Below are 16,457 nucleotides of genomic sequence, written 5' to 3' on the forward strand. Positions count from 1 at the left end.
GGAATTTGAAAAAAGTGAGTGAATTTTAATTTTATGTAGACCTATGAAGGAGCAGTTTATAAAAAAAAAAAAAGTAAATCAATCAGTTATTGATAAATGTGACCACTATTTTAACACCTTATAACCACTCAAAACACAAAAGCTTAGGCCATATCTATTTTAGAGAGAATTATAAAAGTGTTCCACTTAACTTTACAGGGTCAAACTAGACAGGGGAAAAAAAACAAGGCAAATTTAAAATGCTTAAAGACATATATTATTTGAAACTAGATCAGGTACCAGATGGGATATCTTACAGTTTCGTAACAGACATAACATGAACAAAACCATCCACATATATACATGTTCTCTGTGAATCATCTTCCACAAATGGGAATTCACACAGGTAGATGCTTTAATATATGGCAAGAGCTTCATCCAATATGGGTAACCACACAGATGGCCCCATATTTCTCCTTTGAGTGGGCTTTAACATGTGGTATTAATGCCTCATGCTAAACAGTAGGCACATGCCCTGAGGCCCCTTTGCAACAAACAACACAAAGTATTAGCAAAACTAAAACGGTACACTTTTCATGAAATCACAGAAATATGAAACACACAACCATTTCTCAATTGTACTGGGCTATAAACCGAAGTTTCCCATGAAAACAAAAATGAGGCTAGATCAGGTAGGACAATCCAACCTCAGCAGATGCTCTTTCTCTCTGTTTACACAGAGATATATCTAGCGCAGGTGCACTTAGAGCATGTCCATGTTTTTTTTTTTTTTTCATTTTTGGCATGGCTGCCGCTCCCCTTTATTGTCATCATCACCCCGTCCTTTATTCGCCGCCCTTCACCAGGCTCCAACCTCCTGAAGGAACTCCAGGCTGCTCTCTCTGCAAACCTTACAAACCACTGTCTCAACATTTAAGGTAAAGCTGTACCAAATTCAAGCTACCGTGATGGAATACCCCTTTAAAATGACCCACGCAAATTAACAGGAGAATACACTTCAGGTGTGCCTCGTCACACGCTGCCAGACCTGTCCAATACCACGCCCCTCCTCTCAGACACGCCCACTCCCGTCAGGAGCCTGGTGAAGGGCGGCGAATAAAGGATGGGGTGATGATGACAATAAAGGGGAGGGGCAGGCGACTCATCACCTCTCAGGTCCAACAGCGCATGTTTTAATCTGTTCCAAATTTCATTTGAATAGTCAGTTTTGTTTGAGGATCTTGAGGAATACTCAACACTGTTGCTTGTAACATCAGAGTATCCCAATAAGGTTTAAATGGTCCTTTTTTTTAGGAATCATTCCTATAATTAGTTTGTTTGAGCATTCTTCACACGTTAATGGGCAGCTAATCATGGTTATTTCAACATTCGCGTTTATCACAGTTTTGAGTACAGCAACTTTGTCTGATTATAGAAGGGTTTTGTACTGAGTTTTGCTCTTGAGAAAGATATATTAGGATTAGCTTTCTTAGACATTCTGAGCTCCATTGTGTTGACAACACGTGTCAGGACCTACTCAAAATCATACTCTAGATTTAAAACGGTCACATGGAACTGATGTTAATGGTGTTGAAATTCTGCAGCAAAGTGATATTTCAGATCGCGATCTAGTCTTGTGTAAACTCCATATAACTAAAACCGTAAACTCTGCACCTTATTACAAGTATGATAGAACCATCACATCCACCACAAAAGAATGCTTTGAGTAATCTCCCTGATTTATCTCCATTCCATAGCGCAGCCAATACAGTAGAAAAACTAGATGTAACAGAAGCTATGCACTCCCTTTTTTCTAGCACTTTAGATACAGTTGCTCCTTTACGCTTAAAGATGGAAAAAAATTAAAAATAACTATCTGACTCCGTGGTATGAGCACACCCGAAAAATGGAGCGAGAGAAAAACAAAACTGGAAGTATCCTATCTTACGGAAAAGCATTAAAACTGGTAAAGCTGACTAGGTCTCTTTTAGAAGAAAACAAACACAACCCCTGGTATTTATTTATTTAATACAGTGGCTAAATTAATGAAAAATAAAGCATCAGCAGGTGCTAACATTCCCCAAGAGTACAGCAGTAATGATTTCATGAATCATACTTCCAAGATTGATACTATCACAGATAAAATTGTAACTATGCAGCCGTTAGCTACAGTATCACATCGGATAGTGAACTGTAGATCCACTGAGGAAAAAATCCACTCATTCTCTGAATTGTACAAACTTGTTGAATCATCTAAACAAGCAACATATATGTTAGACACTATTTAATCTAAACTATTAAAACAGCTGCTTCCAGAAATCATAGATCCTATTTTGACCATTATTAATGCTTCATTGTTATTAGGATATCTGCCCAAAATCTTCAAATTGACTCTAGTTAAGCCTCTCATTAAGAAACCATATCTTTACCCCAAATACTTACAGAATCACCCCAGAATTACAGACCTTTCCTGTCAAAGATACTAGAAAAAAACTATATTGAATAGAGAAACTATATCTCTATTCAAGAGAATATGTTGGCATTAGTGGAAGTGCCTTAGCATGGTTCAAATCAAAATTATCTGACCGCTATCAGTTTGTACCAGTAAATGAGGTATCATACCATTCACAAGTGAAATATGGATTACTCGAGGCTCAGTACTAGGGCCGTAACTTTTTACACTTTACACACGAAATTGAGAAACTAACAGAATGCATAGTCAAAAAACTGGATGATGAGTAACTTTATTGCTAAATTTTGAAAAAAACCAAGGTGCTAATTATTGGACCTAAAACCCCAAATGTAATAATCTAGAACACTATCTAATTCTTGATGACCTCTGTTAATTCTTCATCAGTTAGGAACGTAGGTGTGCTGTTTGACAGCAATCTTTCCTTTTGAAAACCATGTTTCACTCCTTATAACCCGCTCACTCCATTACCTCAGTGGTTGATCTCAGGGTTGCACAGGCCTGCCCACCTGTCTGCCTGCTAACCCGAGGAATCTTTTACATTGCTATTCTCCAATAAGGAAAGATTTTATTCTTACTTTGTTGAACTCTTGATTATTTGTAGTTCCTGTCTTGATCGTTTGACGGCATTAAGTCGTACTCAACCCTTTGTTAATAAACCTCTACTTTACTTGAATCCCGAGTCTGTCTCTTGACCAGATTGTGACAGAAGATCAGCCCATAACCTAATTAAGGAGGCTCTCTGACAGGGAACAGGAGAATCCACCAGTGGACCCCTACAAGGTGTTCGTCCAGGCCATTCACAATACTCTTCCTCTGCCTTCCAGTCCAACCTGTCCCGTCGCTCTACCCACCACATTCACTGGAGAAGCTACCACCTGTTAGGGGTTCCTTATACTTAGAGATGCAACCTCACCTTTTCCCCACCGAACGTGGAAAAATCACCTTCGTCATCTCCCTTTTCTCTAGTAGAGCATTACAGTGGGCGGAGGCACTGTGGACCGCAGATAGTCCATGGATGAATTCTTTGGAAGATTTCCTGGGGCATTTCCGAGAGGTGTTCGGACAACCTACCACCCGCATGATGGTGCATGATGAATTATTGCCGCTCAGGCAGGCGGAACTACCCGGCGTTGAATATGTTGAATATGTTGTCCCCATTTGGACCCGGAGTATATAGAGGAGGCTCTGCGACAGGGGTTCATTAGACCGTCCAGCTTCTTCTTCGTGGCCTAAAAAGACGGGGGCCTTAGACCCTTAGATCTCTGTGATGCCAAACGACTTAACCCTCATCAAGCCAGATGGGCTTTGTTCTTCACCCACTTTGACTTTAAAATTTGCTATTGGCCCAGCCTTAGGAATGCACTCTCCCACTTACATTAACAAGACCCCGATCCTGAAGAACCTGAGCCTATTCTGCCTCCTTCAGCTTTCCTCGCTCCCATCCAGTGGTCCATCGACGATCACGTACCATCTACACTCAGACTACCGCTTCTGGACAAACCTCTTCAGGTAACAAACCCGGTAGTGACATGGAAATCGCAGAAGCCCTATTCCACCAAGTGACATTTCGGACTCCCGAAGGACATTTGTCTCGAAAAGAAGGCCTTTGTTCACATCTAGAGTCTGGAGATTCTTTTTCTTCTTCCTAGGCGTCACAGTTAGTTTGTCTTCTGGATATCATTCCCAGCTAATGGCCAGACTGAACGGAAGATCCAAGAAATCAGTCCGTATCTCTGGGCCTACTGCCACCAACACCAAAACAGCTGGAGCCAGTATGTACCCTCTCCTTCCTTTCTCCACAGAGCATGGGGAACAACCCCACCCTTTGTTAATAAAAGTCTACTTTGCTTCAATCTCGAATCTCTCTCTTGACCAGATCGTGACACATTAATGCCTTTGAGTGTATTTCTGCATTTGACATTATGACCTTGAGGGTAGATTATTGTAATGTTTTATTTGGTGGTTGTGCTGCACACTTTATAAACTCCAGCTGGTCCAAAATGCAGCAGCTACAGTCCTTACCAGAACTAGGAGGTTTGCCATATTAGCCCGGTTCTGTCATCACTGCATTGGCTCCCTATCTAACATTGTATAGACTTGTTATTATTGTTATTAATTGTATAATCTTGCTAATTACTTAAAAAACCCTGAATGCTTTAGCTCCTCAATATTTCAGCAAGCTCTTATCACAATATAGTCCTGAGCATCCCCCTGTATTCTCAAAACTCTGGCTGTTTCATAATACCTAGAATATCAAAATAGAAAGGGACATCCTTTTTTCTATCTAGCACCCAAAGTCTGGAACCATATCTCTAACATGGTTCGGGAAACTGACACACTTTATCAGTTTAAATCTAAATCAACATTTGTTTGTCACGGACGACAACTGATGTATTCAGGTTTTGTTTTTGTGGGTTTTTTTTTTTTTTTGTTCTTATCTTTGGTCTTACATTTTAAAAATCTAAAATGTTTTTAATCTTAAGTGTCTACCCAGTCTTGGACACGCTGTAAGGTGATCCTGCACTTAATTTTCAAAACACCCACAAGATAGCAGTGTTTCAGTAAATCTGATGACAAAACTGATATCCGACTATGGTAAAATGCTTAAATATTGGAAAAAATATCAGTCAATCTCTAAACAACCAAACACATTTTTCATTTAATTTTGTCGTTTTTTTGTATATATATATATTGAGGGTTGGAAGTGATGATTTTTGTGTGTTTTGTTGTGTATTTTCTATAATTAAAGGCTTGTTAAAAGCAATGACTTGTCAGAAATATTTACTGTAGTTTAGTTAGAATTAGCTCAATATCTTGCCACGTTTACTGACTGCATCCTACACACTCACATATTCTCTTTTTATCACAAAGATAGTGTGGAGAAAATATAAATGAAAGTTTCTAAAATGGTTTCTTATGTTGTTTAAACTGCTTGAGGCGAAATCTATTTTCCTACAAATACTGAAGCATGATATTGCATGTGCAGCTGCACAAACCTCTAACATTTTAGCCCAGCCTATTTTTATTACCCTTGGGAAGCAAAAAGTCAGGCACACACAAACACATTTAGGTTTGAAGGAGAAGAGTTTTATTAATGCAAAATTAACCCTATAAAAAAACAATACAAAAGCAACAATATTGCTGTAAATGTCAGCATCAACAGTGTAAAACAACACAAACAGTATCCCAAGCATCAAGGCACCACACACTTGACAGCCTGTGAAGTCTGCAGGCAAAGGGAGCTGTCAAAACCTCAAGATGGACTATTGGATTTTATTTATGCATCTATTCATTTACCTCAAAATGGACTATCACGGTCTCAGCCATGGCCTCTTGGAAGCCTTTTGCCTGTATCAGACAGGAGTCCAAATGTTGTTACGACAAATGCTTATAATTTGAGTTGGGGAGATCTGTGCAAGGGCAGTCTGGTGTTCAGCTTTTTGTCCAGCCTGAAGCGATGCGTATGCATCAATTGTTTCAAAATGATGGCTGTTTTTCGGTCCCTCTAAACCTTCCTGCCAGCCCTAAAAGAGTGCAATTTCCTTGTCCATTCAGACAGTATGACAGTGGTGGTCTTATAAATCGCAAAAGTGCTCTCAGGTCATGGACTCTTTACAAGATGGCAAGACACCACCTCCTATGTGCTCAGTAGAATCTGGGCTCAAGGGCACTAACCTGGAGCAGTGCATTTTCAGGAGAGTGGAGATTTAACCCCCAAATGGAAAGGTCTAACCTCTGTCGTAATATTAAGGGGTAGAGGAAAGTGTTGGTTATTCACTTGGATCTGACAATTTGTTGCCAGAGCCAAGGCTCTAACCTAAAATCTTTGACACAGACTCTAACCGTTAGGCCACAAATGCCCCCTTTGCTTCAGAAGACAACTGCTCAACAATTTTTCTCCCAGGAAAAGGCCAGCAAGTGGCCCAGGACCCATTTTCCTCCAGATGTTCTGCTCCCTCATGTCATCAGATGCATCAGGGAGACCACATACTCAGTTCTGAAAAATTAAATATGGCACTACATTGACTAAAATCTCTCTGAGGTTTTATTGGAGATATTTCCAAGGCAGCTAGCTGGTCACCAGCCTTTGTTAGGTTAAGTCCCTATTGTATATCATTCCCCCAAGCATCATAAACAATTTTATAGGAAATGCTTTGTTTACTAAAGTAACCTAGGTTCCCTGGAATAAAGATAGTTATGTCATAACCTGAGCAGTATGTAGTTTTGTTTTTGACTACAGACTTCAGTCAGTGGAGTGCTATATTTAATATATAATAATATATTATATAAAATATAATATGTAAAATAAAAAGTGTAAAATGTCAAATTTAGAATAGAAATTCACAATGCATTCATATTCAGTCACGTCTGTAGCGATTTATTTGTTCACACACCTTCACTGAACAGTGTCAATAGGGGCTTATAGTCCAAAGATGCATATACATGGGGAGATATATAGATATATTTACTTATGTTTACTTCAGATCTCTTCAGACAGAATCATAATTGTGCACCAATTCAGGCGATTTCATTAGCATTAGCACCTACCAGTGCTGTATCTATGGGGTATACTCTTCCATGATCATAGTATAAGTCATTGAAAGCTTATTTGTTGGCGAAGTAGCTTTTGATTATTTAGCATTTGCAATTTGTTAAAATATTGAGTTTGAAGTTCTGTACATTTTCATATAACCACATTGTAATGTGGTTATATGAAAATGTAATATGAAATATTGCATGTATGCAATAGTAATTTTGTCTTGCCCATTGCAGGACTTGCTGTGCTGAAGCATGTTTTAACACCAAGAATGAAAGCATCGCACGTTGCCATTGAGACTATGAAGGAACACCTGGATGCTGTCTATGATATAACGGTTGCATATGAGAAAACACTCACAGCAACCGGCCAAAGACGTCCAGCTCCTACAATGCCAGGTAAGTTGTTGTTGTTGTTGTTATTATCAATCATTTTGCAAATAAGCATGTTTACTTTCATCAACTGAAACTAGCACAGCAAAGAAGGGGGACACAAAGTGTTAAATCATTGATTGAGGGCTGGAAAAAAAGATTAGTGAATTTCCTGTAATCAGAGAGTGTTGCGTGCACATTGTTTTCCATTGGTTCCCGTAAACACTCAAACAGTAAGATGTTTCATGCAGAGAACATCCTGTTGTTCACAGGAATAAACAGTCACAACATAGGGGTAGCTGTCATCGTCACGTCCTTCTTTAGGAAAAAAAAACAGGCTGTCACAATACCAATGTTTCAATCGTGCGTCACCATTTTTGGGTCCAAGGGCTGTCAGATCCTGGTAAAGAGTAGTCATTATATCATAATCGTAATGACTTGACAAGTGAATATTAGGGTGTGTGTGTGTGTATATATATATGTATATGTATGTATATACAGTGCATCCGGAAAGTATTCATAGCTTCACTTTTTCCAAATTTTTTTATGTTACAGCCTTATTCCAAAATGGATTAAATTCATTTATTTCCTCAAAATTCTACACACAATACCCCATAATGACAAGGTGAAAAAATTTATTAAAAATAAAAAAACTGAAAAAAAAATCACATGTACATAACTATTCACAGCCTTTGCTCAATACTTTGTTGATGCACCTTTGGCAGCAATTACAGCCTCAAGTCTTTTTGAATATGATGCCACAAGCTTGGCACACCTGTCTTTGGGAATTTTTGCCCATTCCTCTTTGCAGTACCTCTCAAGCTCTATCAGGTTGGATGGGAAGCGACAGTGTACAGCCATTTTCAGATCACTCCAGAGATGTTCAATAGGATTTAGGTCTGGGCTCTGGCTTGGCCACTCAAAGACATTCACAGAGTTATTGTGAAGCCACTCCATTGATATTTTGGCGGTGTGTTTTGGGTCATTGTCCTGCTGGAAGATGAACCGTCGCCGCAGTCTGAGGTCAAGAGCACTCTGAAGCAGGTTTTCATTCAGGATGTCTCTGTACATTGCTGCATTCATCTTTCCCTCTATCCTGACTAGTCTTCCAGTTCCTGCTGCTGACAGAATCCCCACAGCATGATGCTGCCACCACCATGCTTCACTGTAGGGATGGTATTAGCCTGGTGATGAGCAGTGCCTGGTTTTCACCAAACGTAACGCCTGGCATTCACTCCAAAGAGTTCAATTTTAGTCTCATCAGACCAGAGAATTTTGTTTCTTATGGTCTGAGACTCCTTCAGATGCCTTTTGGCAAATTCCAGGCGGGCTGCTATGTGACCTTTACTAAGAAAGTGGCTTCCGTCTGGCCACTGTACCATACAGGCCTGATTGGTGGATTGCTGCACAGATGGTTGTCCTTCTGTAAGGTTCTCCTTTCTCCACAGAAGAACGCTGGAGCTCAGACAGAGTGACCATCGGGTTATTGATCACCTCCCTGACTAAGGCCCTTCTCCCCCGATCGCTCAGCTTAGATGGCCGGCCAGCTCTAGAAAGAGTCCTGGTGGTTCCAAATATCTTCCACTTACGGATGATGGAGGCCACTTTGCTCATTGGAACTTTCAGAGCAGCAGAAATTTTTCTGTGACCTTCCCCAGCCTTGTGCCTTGAGACAATCCTGTCTCGGAGGTCTACAGACAATTCCTTTGTCTTCATGCTTGGTTTGTGCTTTGACATGCACTGTCAACCCTGGGACCTTATATAGACAGGTGTATGCCTTTTACAAATCATGTCCAATCAACTGAATTTACCACAGGTGAACTCCAATTAAGCTGCTGAAACATCTCAAGAATGATCAGTGGAAAGCTCAATTTAGAGCTTCACGGCAAAGGCTGTGAATAGTTATGTACATGTGATTTTTCAGGTTTTTTATTTTTAATAAATTTGCAACAATTTCAAAAAATCTTTTTTCACTTTGTCATTATGGGGTATTGTGTGTAGAATTTTGAGGAAATAAATTAATTTAATCCATTTTGGAATAAGGCTGTAACATAAAAAAATGTGGAAAAAGTGAAGCGCTATGAATACTTTCCGGATGCGCTGTATGTATGTATGTGTGTGTGTGTGTGTGTGTGTGTGTGTGTGTGTTCAAAATCATGACAAAAAAAGGAGTGTTAATGTAAATGGCCTGAAAGGCTTAACAATTTGGTGGGAAAATAAAAATGCTTTGCTTATACCTGCAATATTACATAGTGGCCCACCACAGTGATGAGCTTCTTTTAAGGCTGTTAAAATGCTCAAAAACCTAAATATTGGCACATACATTGGAATCTAAAGCTGTTAGGATGCCATAGAAGCTGGGACCAGGAAGTGAAATAGGGGACTCAGTCACTATGAGTTATGTTGCGATAACAGACGGGGTTCTTGCTTGGAGTCCATATTAGCTCTCATAAGAGAAAAATGAAAATTTGGCAAGAGGTTAACTAATCCTAAGCTTTTAGGGTATAAATAGGCTACAGGTGATTTTGCATCACCTGAACCTCCATGTGTGGCTCCTGGACAGGATGTGACTTAAGTGATTTACCACAAGCTGTGGTGATCACTATTATCCAGGCTAGAGCCCCCTCTACAAGGCAGGCTTATGCCCTGAAGTGGAGTCTTATCACAAACTGGTGTTCTTCTCTTCGGAGAAGACCTCCGAAGGTGCACGATGCAAGTAGTGCTCTCCTTCCTGCAAAAAAAAGTTTGGAGCATAAGCTGTCACCCTCCACCTTGAAAGTGTTGTGGCTGCCATTGCAGCCCATCACTATACAGTAGACAACTGGTCTTTGGGAAATCACAATCTCGTCTTGAGGTTCCCAAGGGGTGCCAGAAGGTTAAATCCTCCTAATGCCCTCAAGGGATCTCTCTGTTCTCCTGGCTGGCCTTCAGAGAGGTCCCTTTGAGCCACTGGAGTCAGTTGAGCTTAAGTTCCTGTCTGCTAAGACAACTCTCCCGACCACACTCACTTCCATCTCCAAGCTTTTTCGGTGAGGGAAGAGTGCCTTGTGTTTGGGCCGGCCTACTCTGATGTAGTCATTAGACCCCGGCCTGTATACATGCCTAAGGTTCTCACTATGCCCTTTCGTGATCAGGTGGCGAACCTGCAAGCACAGTCCACGGAAGGAGGAAGATCCAGCCTTGGCATTTTGTGTCCTGCCAGAGCACTTTGCAGATATGTGGGCCACAACCCCAAACCATCACAGAGCTGAGACTCTGTTTCGTCTCCTCAGCAATCTGATGAGAGGTTACACCTGTAGCCTTTTTATACCCACGTGACAGGGAGGGGATTAGTTAACCACTTGCCAAATTTTATTGGTGCTTTCTCTTATCAGAGCTAATAAGGGCTCAAAGCAAGACCCTAGTCTGTCATCACAACATAACGTCTTCATTCACTCCATCAGGGGGAGACGCTTTACAGTACCCCCTGGAATATGCAGTGGCATATATCATGCATGCTTGCATGTATACATATGAAACCCCATACAAGTATAGCCAAACAACTTTGCACTGAATGTCATAGGCTCTACCCAACAGGAAGTGGGCTATTTAAGGGTTTTGTGACGCATGCTGTGGAATTTTTGATATACTCGTTGTAGGTTTGTTTTTTGTTTTTTTTTTACCCATTTGCCACCAATCTCTCTCAATTTCAAGACAGGGATTTTTGATATCTTCAACAGTTTGACCATGGTGAGGCATTGAATATATAGCAAGAAATTAGAAACGGGCAGTGTCTAATAACTTCTACATTTCTCAAACTTCAGAAGTTTATTTGTTCGAGGAGTCAGATCAGATAGATATGATTAGGAGTCAAAGTTATAGCACCAACTGGCAGCTGGAAGTGTTACTTTTCAACACTTTGAATGCTCCCTCTTGTATATCCCTAATTTTTCAAATTTTATCATAATGACAAAACAACTTTCTAATTTACAGTCATTAGCTATGACCAATAGAAGCCATTTTGTTTTAAATGTGGATTTTTGGGAAAATGTCTTATGAAAATCATAACACTGTCAAAACTTTGTGAACAAGATTGCAAAACATTGAGGAACTTTAAATTGTAAACGGGAGTTCGGAATATCTTGCACAGTGTTGCACTTTTTTGTGATTATCGTTAAATTGATTACAAATTGATGTCTCTGCATTTAATACAATCTCTTCATTATAACATCCCTATCATTGTATTCTTCTATTTTATACCGTTTAGTGCTTTGACACATTCTGTATTGTTAAAAGCACAAGATAAAAAAGTGATTTGATTTGATCGTTAGCGTGGTCATTTATTAAAATAACAGAACTTGACAGTCTTGATGATTAGTGTTAATGTATACATGTACGATTACATGTACGTCTATACGATTAGTCGTGATGTATACATTTGTTTTAGCAGACAATTTTGACAGCTACATAAATATTACATCTACAATTTATCACAACAATGCATATACAATTACACTTGATTGTAAATAAATAATCAGTTTGTTGTAGTACACATGTACACAGATATTATTTCATAAACGACAACAACAAACAACAAAAGACCTTTATTACTTTATTGAACTTTTTCTGATGTGTGCAAACTCGAGCATTTTTGATGATCTTTTTCTGTGTTACACAAATGTAGAACACCTAATTTTCTGTGGGTTTTTTTTTTCTATTCTGTATACTTGTTTTCTTTTTATTTATTTAAAATAACCTAGCTACCTGTACTTCTTTAGCCTAGCTGAGCCATGTCTTAATACTTACGTCATTGCACTTTTTAGGTTTTAATTGCTTCTGTTGTCTTTATTTGTACGTTGGTTTGGAAATAATTTTGTTAAACGTAAATTATCACTTTTTAATGGTTGTCCAGTTTTCAGTTTTGTGTCGTGTGTGATGGTTTTCTGGAATGTCCTTTATCTAATTTTAATTCTCTGTGTCATAGAGTTCCTGTGCAAAGAATGCCCCAGGGTGCACATCCACTTCAACCGCTTGGACATGAGGGAAATTCCTGTCGAGCCAGTGTTTTTCCGCAGATGGCTACACGAAAGATTTGAAATCAAGGACAAGTGAGTTTCTGAAATAGCCCCTAGTCCATCACTTTTTTTTTATGCTCCACTACATACAATTGCAATTTATATTATGGTGTCCTTGTAATTATACATTTACCTACTCACCGTATGGTTAAGAAGAGACACTTTATATTAAGCCTCCCTAGTGCCAGTCTACTTATTGTACACCATGGTTACATATTTACATACACATCTAGTTACAATGCAAGTACACATTGGTACATAGAATCTACAGCTCTAATGTTTGTGTAAATACACATATAACAACCAGGGCTTGACATGAGCTATCACTAGTCACTGTGGCTAGTGGTTTTCCAAATTTACTAGCCACTCAGCTTTTTTACTGGCCACAATTTCCTTGTTGGGAAATTACATTTTATACGATTTAATATTACACACAAATATTGCAAATAAATATTTCCAAGTTATTAACCTATTTAGAGGGCCATAATAAATTCATGCATTCATGCAAGATTGTTCAGAACAAATTCTTAAATGTTCTTAATTTGACTTAATATAAAAACATAATATAGGGCTGTTACCAATCAAATGAAATATACAAAATCTATCTTAACCGCCATTAGGTGGCAGCCTCTTCAGTGGCCCATCTCCATCCCCTGGCTCAAATTGTTCAGATAACTCTTATTCACATTGTTGTTACACAATTCCTTCTACACGAGTACTTAGTGAAGTGAAAAAAGTCTTACTAATGTCCTGTTAAATACAAACCGGATTCCAAAAAAGTTGGGACACTATACAAATCGTGAATAAAAACTGAATGCAATGATGTGTAGGTGCCAACTTCTAATATTTTATTCAGAATAGAACATAAATCACTTAAACAAAAGTTTAAACTGAGAAAATGTACCATTTTAAGGGAAAAATATATTGATTCAGAATTTCATGGTGTCAACAAATCCCAAAAAAGTTGGGACAAGTAGCAATAAGAGGCTGGAAAAAGTAAATTTAAGCATAACGAGGAGCTGGAAGACCAATTAACACTAATTAGGTCAATTGGCAACATGATTGGGTATAAAAAGAGCTTCTCAGAGTGGCAGTGTCTCTCAGAAGCCAAGATGGGTAGAGGATCACCAATTCCCACAATGTTGCGCAGAAAGATAGTGGAGCAATATCAGAAAGGTGTTACCCAGCGAAAAATTGCAAAGACTTTGCATCTATCATCATCAACTGTGCATAACATCATCCAAAGATTCAGAGAATCTGGAACAATCTCTGTGAGAAAGGGTCAAGGCCAGAAACCATACTGGATGCCCGTGATCTCCGGGCCCTTAAACGACACTGCACCACAAACAGGAATGCTACTGTAAAGGAAATCACAGAATGGGCTCAGGAATACTTCCAGAAACCATTGTCAGTGAACACAATCCACCGTGCCATCCGCCGTTGCCAGCTGAAACTCTACAGTGCAAAGAAGAAGCCATTTCTAAGCAAGATCCACAAGCCCAGGCGTTTACACTGGGCCAGGGATCATTTAAAATGGAGTGTGGCGAAATGGAAGACTGTTCTGTGGTCAGACGCGAGTCACGATTCAAGTTCTTTTTGGAAATCTGGGATGCCATGTCATCCGGACCAAAGAGGACAAGGACAACCCAAGTTGTTATCAACGCTCGGTTCAGAAGCCTGCATCTCTGATGGTATGGGGTTGCATGAGTGCGTGTGGCATGGGCAGCTTGCATGTCTGGAAAGGCACCATCAATGCAGAAAAATATATTCAGGTTCTAGAACAACATATGCTCCCATCCAGACGTCATCTTTTTCAGGGAAGACCCTGCATTTTTCAACAAGATAATGCCAGACCACATTCTGCATCAATCACAGCATCATGGCTGCGTAGGAGAAGGATCCGGGTACTAAAATGGCCAGTCTGCAGTCCAGATCTTTCACCTATAGAGAACATTTGGCGCATCATAAAGAGGAAGGTGTGACAAAGAAGGCCCAAGACGATTGAACAGTTAGAGGCCTGTATTAGACAAGAATGGGAGAGCATTCCTATTTCTAAACTTGAGAAACTGGTCTCCTCTGTCCCCAGACGTCTTTTGAGTGTTGTAAAAAGAAGGGGAGATGCCACACAGTGGTGAAAATGTCCTTGTCCCAACTTTTTTGGGATTTGTTGACACCATGAAATTCTGAATCAACATATTTTTCCCTTAAAATGGTACATTTTCTCAGTTTAAACTTTTGTTCCGTGAGTTATGTTCTATTCTGAATAAAATATTAGAAGTTGGCACCTACACATCATTGCATTCAGTTTTTATTCACGATTTGTATAGTGTCCCAACTTTTTTGGAATCCGGTTTGTATTTGTACTTAATTACTCCGTAACAAAGACACCTAACAATAGTGTAACCAAAACCTTACATGTATTTTGGTTAAAGTATGTTTGCAATAATACACCAGCCACACATTTAAGGAGGGTGTGTTGGGTTATTTTCAGTTTGCTGAACTTAAATGTGTTACTGTATTACTGTTTATTTGTAGATTTAAAGTATTTTGTGAACTGGAAACTTTTTTTATTTAAACTTTTAGTTGCAGTTTCAAAGAGTTTAAAAAAAAATTATTTTTTTCGGTTTAGGCTTCTGACAACTTTCTATGAATCTGAAGACCCTGAGAAACTGTGCAGATTCCCTGGGGAAAGCCAAAAGTCACCTCTTAGTTTTACAAAGACATTGCCTCCTTTGTTGATTTTGGGTGGCCTCACTTTACCAATGCTGTTAACAGAGTCTGGTAGAAAACTCTATCTTAATACCTGGCTCTATGGGACTTTGATTGGATGGGTATGGGTAAGTGTAAGCCCGTAAACTAAAAAAAAATCCATTCTGACCACTCGGATGACATTCTTAGATTTCAGAATTGGATTCTTCATTTTTCACCACAGTTTCTTTTTGGCTCATAGTATACTACTAACAAAGAGGTTTTTATATTTTTGTTTTATTTCATACTCTAAAAGTATTACTGTATCACTGTTTGCACTGCAAACAAACTTTGAGATGCAAAAAAAAAAATTCAATTTGTTAGCACAATATGCTTACAACATTGTAGACAGATATTCCTAATTGGATTTATAAGAGAAATGTTTGGTTTGTTTTGTTTTGATGTCATCATTCATGTAGACCCAATGTGATGTGAGGGTTTCCACACAATATGAGTTTAACTCTGATCTGAAATGCACAAATAGATATCAATATGTAACACAGATGCAATATTTTGAGTATAACCATAGCAGTCTTGAAACATTTGTTGTTTAACCATATCAATTGGCCATGAGGATCCACGTGTTTAAATTTCCAATATGCAATATTTTTCTTTATTTGTATGATTTATATGGTTCTGAATATGGTTTCTCACATTAATAGTTTTTACATGATCTGCATTTCATCAGAATGTTCTGGAGAATATTTAGGGTATTTTATTATTTTGGTCACATTTTGTAATGCAGCAGATTTTTATGCATTTGTTTTTGGTTGTGTGTTTACATCAGTTATACTTTTGATTTGATGCCAAAATCTAAAAAGCCTGTCATGTGTTTTTTATTGTAAGCATTTGTACTGTTGCTAAATATTCCCCTTATAGATGGCAAAATTCCTGGTTGCAGGGGTATTAACTATTTTTCTGTCAAAAATAAAGAAACATTTTTTTTTTAACCTTTATTCCAAACCTATGACTTTCTTTGACACATCCCCATACAGCCAATTTTTCATGTCTTTCCAGAACATAATGAAGAGCAGTAATTTGGTACACATTAGAAATTTGAGACATATGTCATGAAATCTCACAGTTTAGAGGTTTTTGTTGTTGTTGTTGTTTATACAACTTATACAAATGGCCTTATCTTGCTCATGTCATTTTTTTTTTCTTTAAATCCTGTTTCTTTATTTAGAAGTATATATGTATTTACTTTAAGTGGAATGCAGTTTATATATTGTATTATTTATTTGGCATTTACCAAAAAACTGTTTCATTAAGTGCTACTGGAGATGTTTAGAAAA

The 16,457-nt window shown here is 38.6% G+C and overlaps 1 protein-coding gene across 2 annotated transcripts in view; it reads left to right on the top strand.

The window, feature by feature from the left end:
• Positions 1 to 16,112, top strand: part of agpat5 (1-acylglycerol-3-phosphate O-acyltransferase 5 (lysophosphatidic acid acyltransferase, epsilon)) — a 28,450-nt gene extending 12,338 nt beyond the window's left edge. For both annotated transcript variants that reach the window (XM_043254992.1, XM_043254993.1), the window contains exons 6-8: positions 7,226 to 7,387; positions 12,324 to 12,447; positions 15,044 to 16,112. In XM_043254992.1, coding sequence (XP_043110927.1) covers positions 7,226 to 7,387; positions 12,324 to 12,447; positions 15,044 to 15,269 — 512 coding nt within the window. In that variant the 3' untranslated portion in view covers positions 15,270 to 16,112. The remainder of the gene's footprint in view (positions 1 to 7,225; positions 7,388 to 12,323; positions 12,448 to 15,043) is intronic.
• The last annotated feature ends 345 nt before the right edge of the window (positions 16,113 to 16,457 follow it).

Source organism: Puntigrus tetrazona, chromosome 13, assembly GCF_018831695.1.
Source record: "Puntigrus tetrazona isolate hp1 chromosome 13, ASM1883169v1, whole genome shotgun sequence".
Lineage (NCBI taxonomy): Eukaryota > Metazoa > Chordata > Actinopteri > Cypriniformes > Cyprinidae > Puntigrus > Puntigrus tetrazona.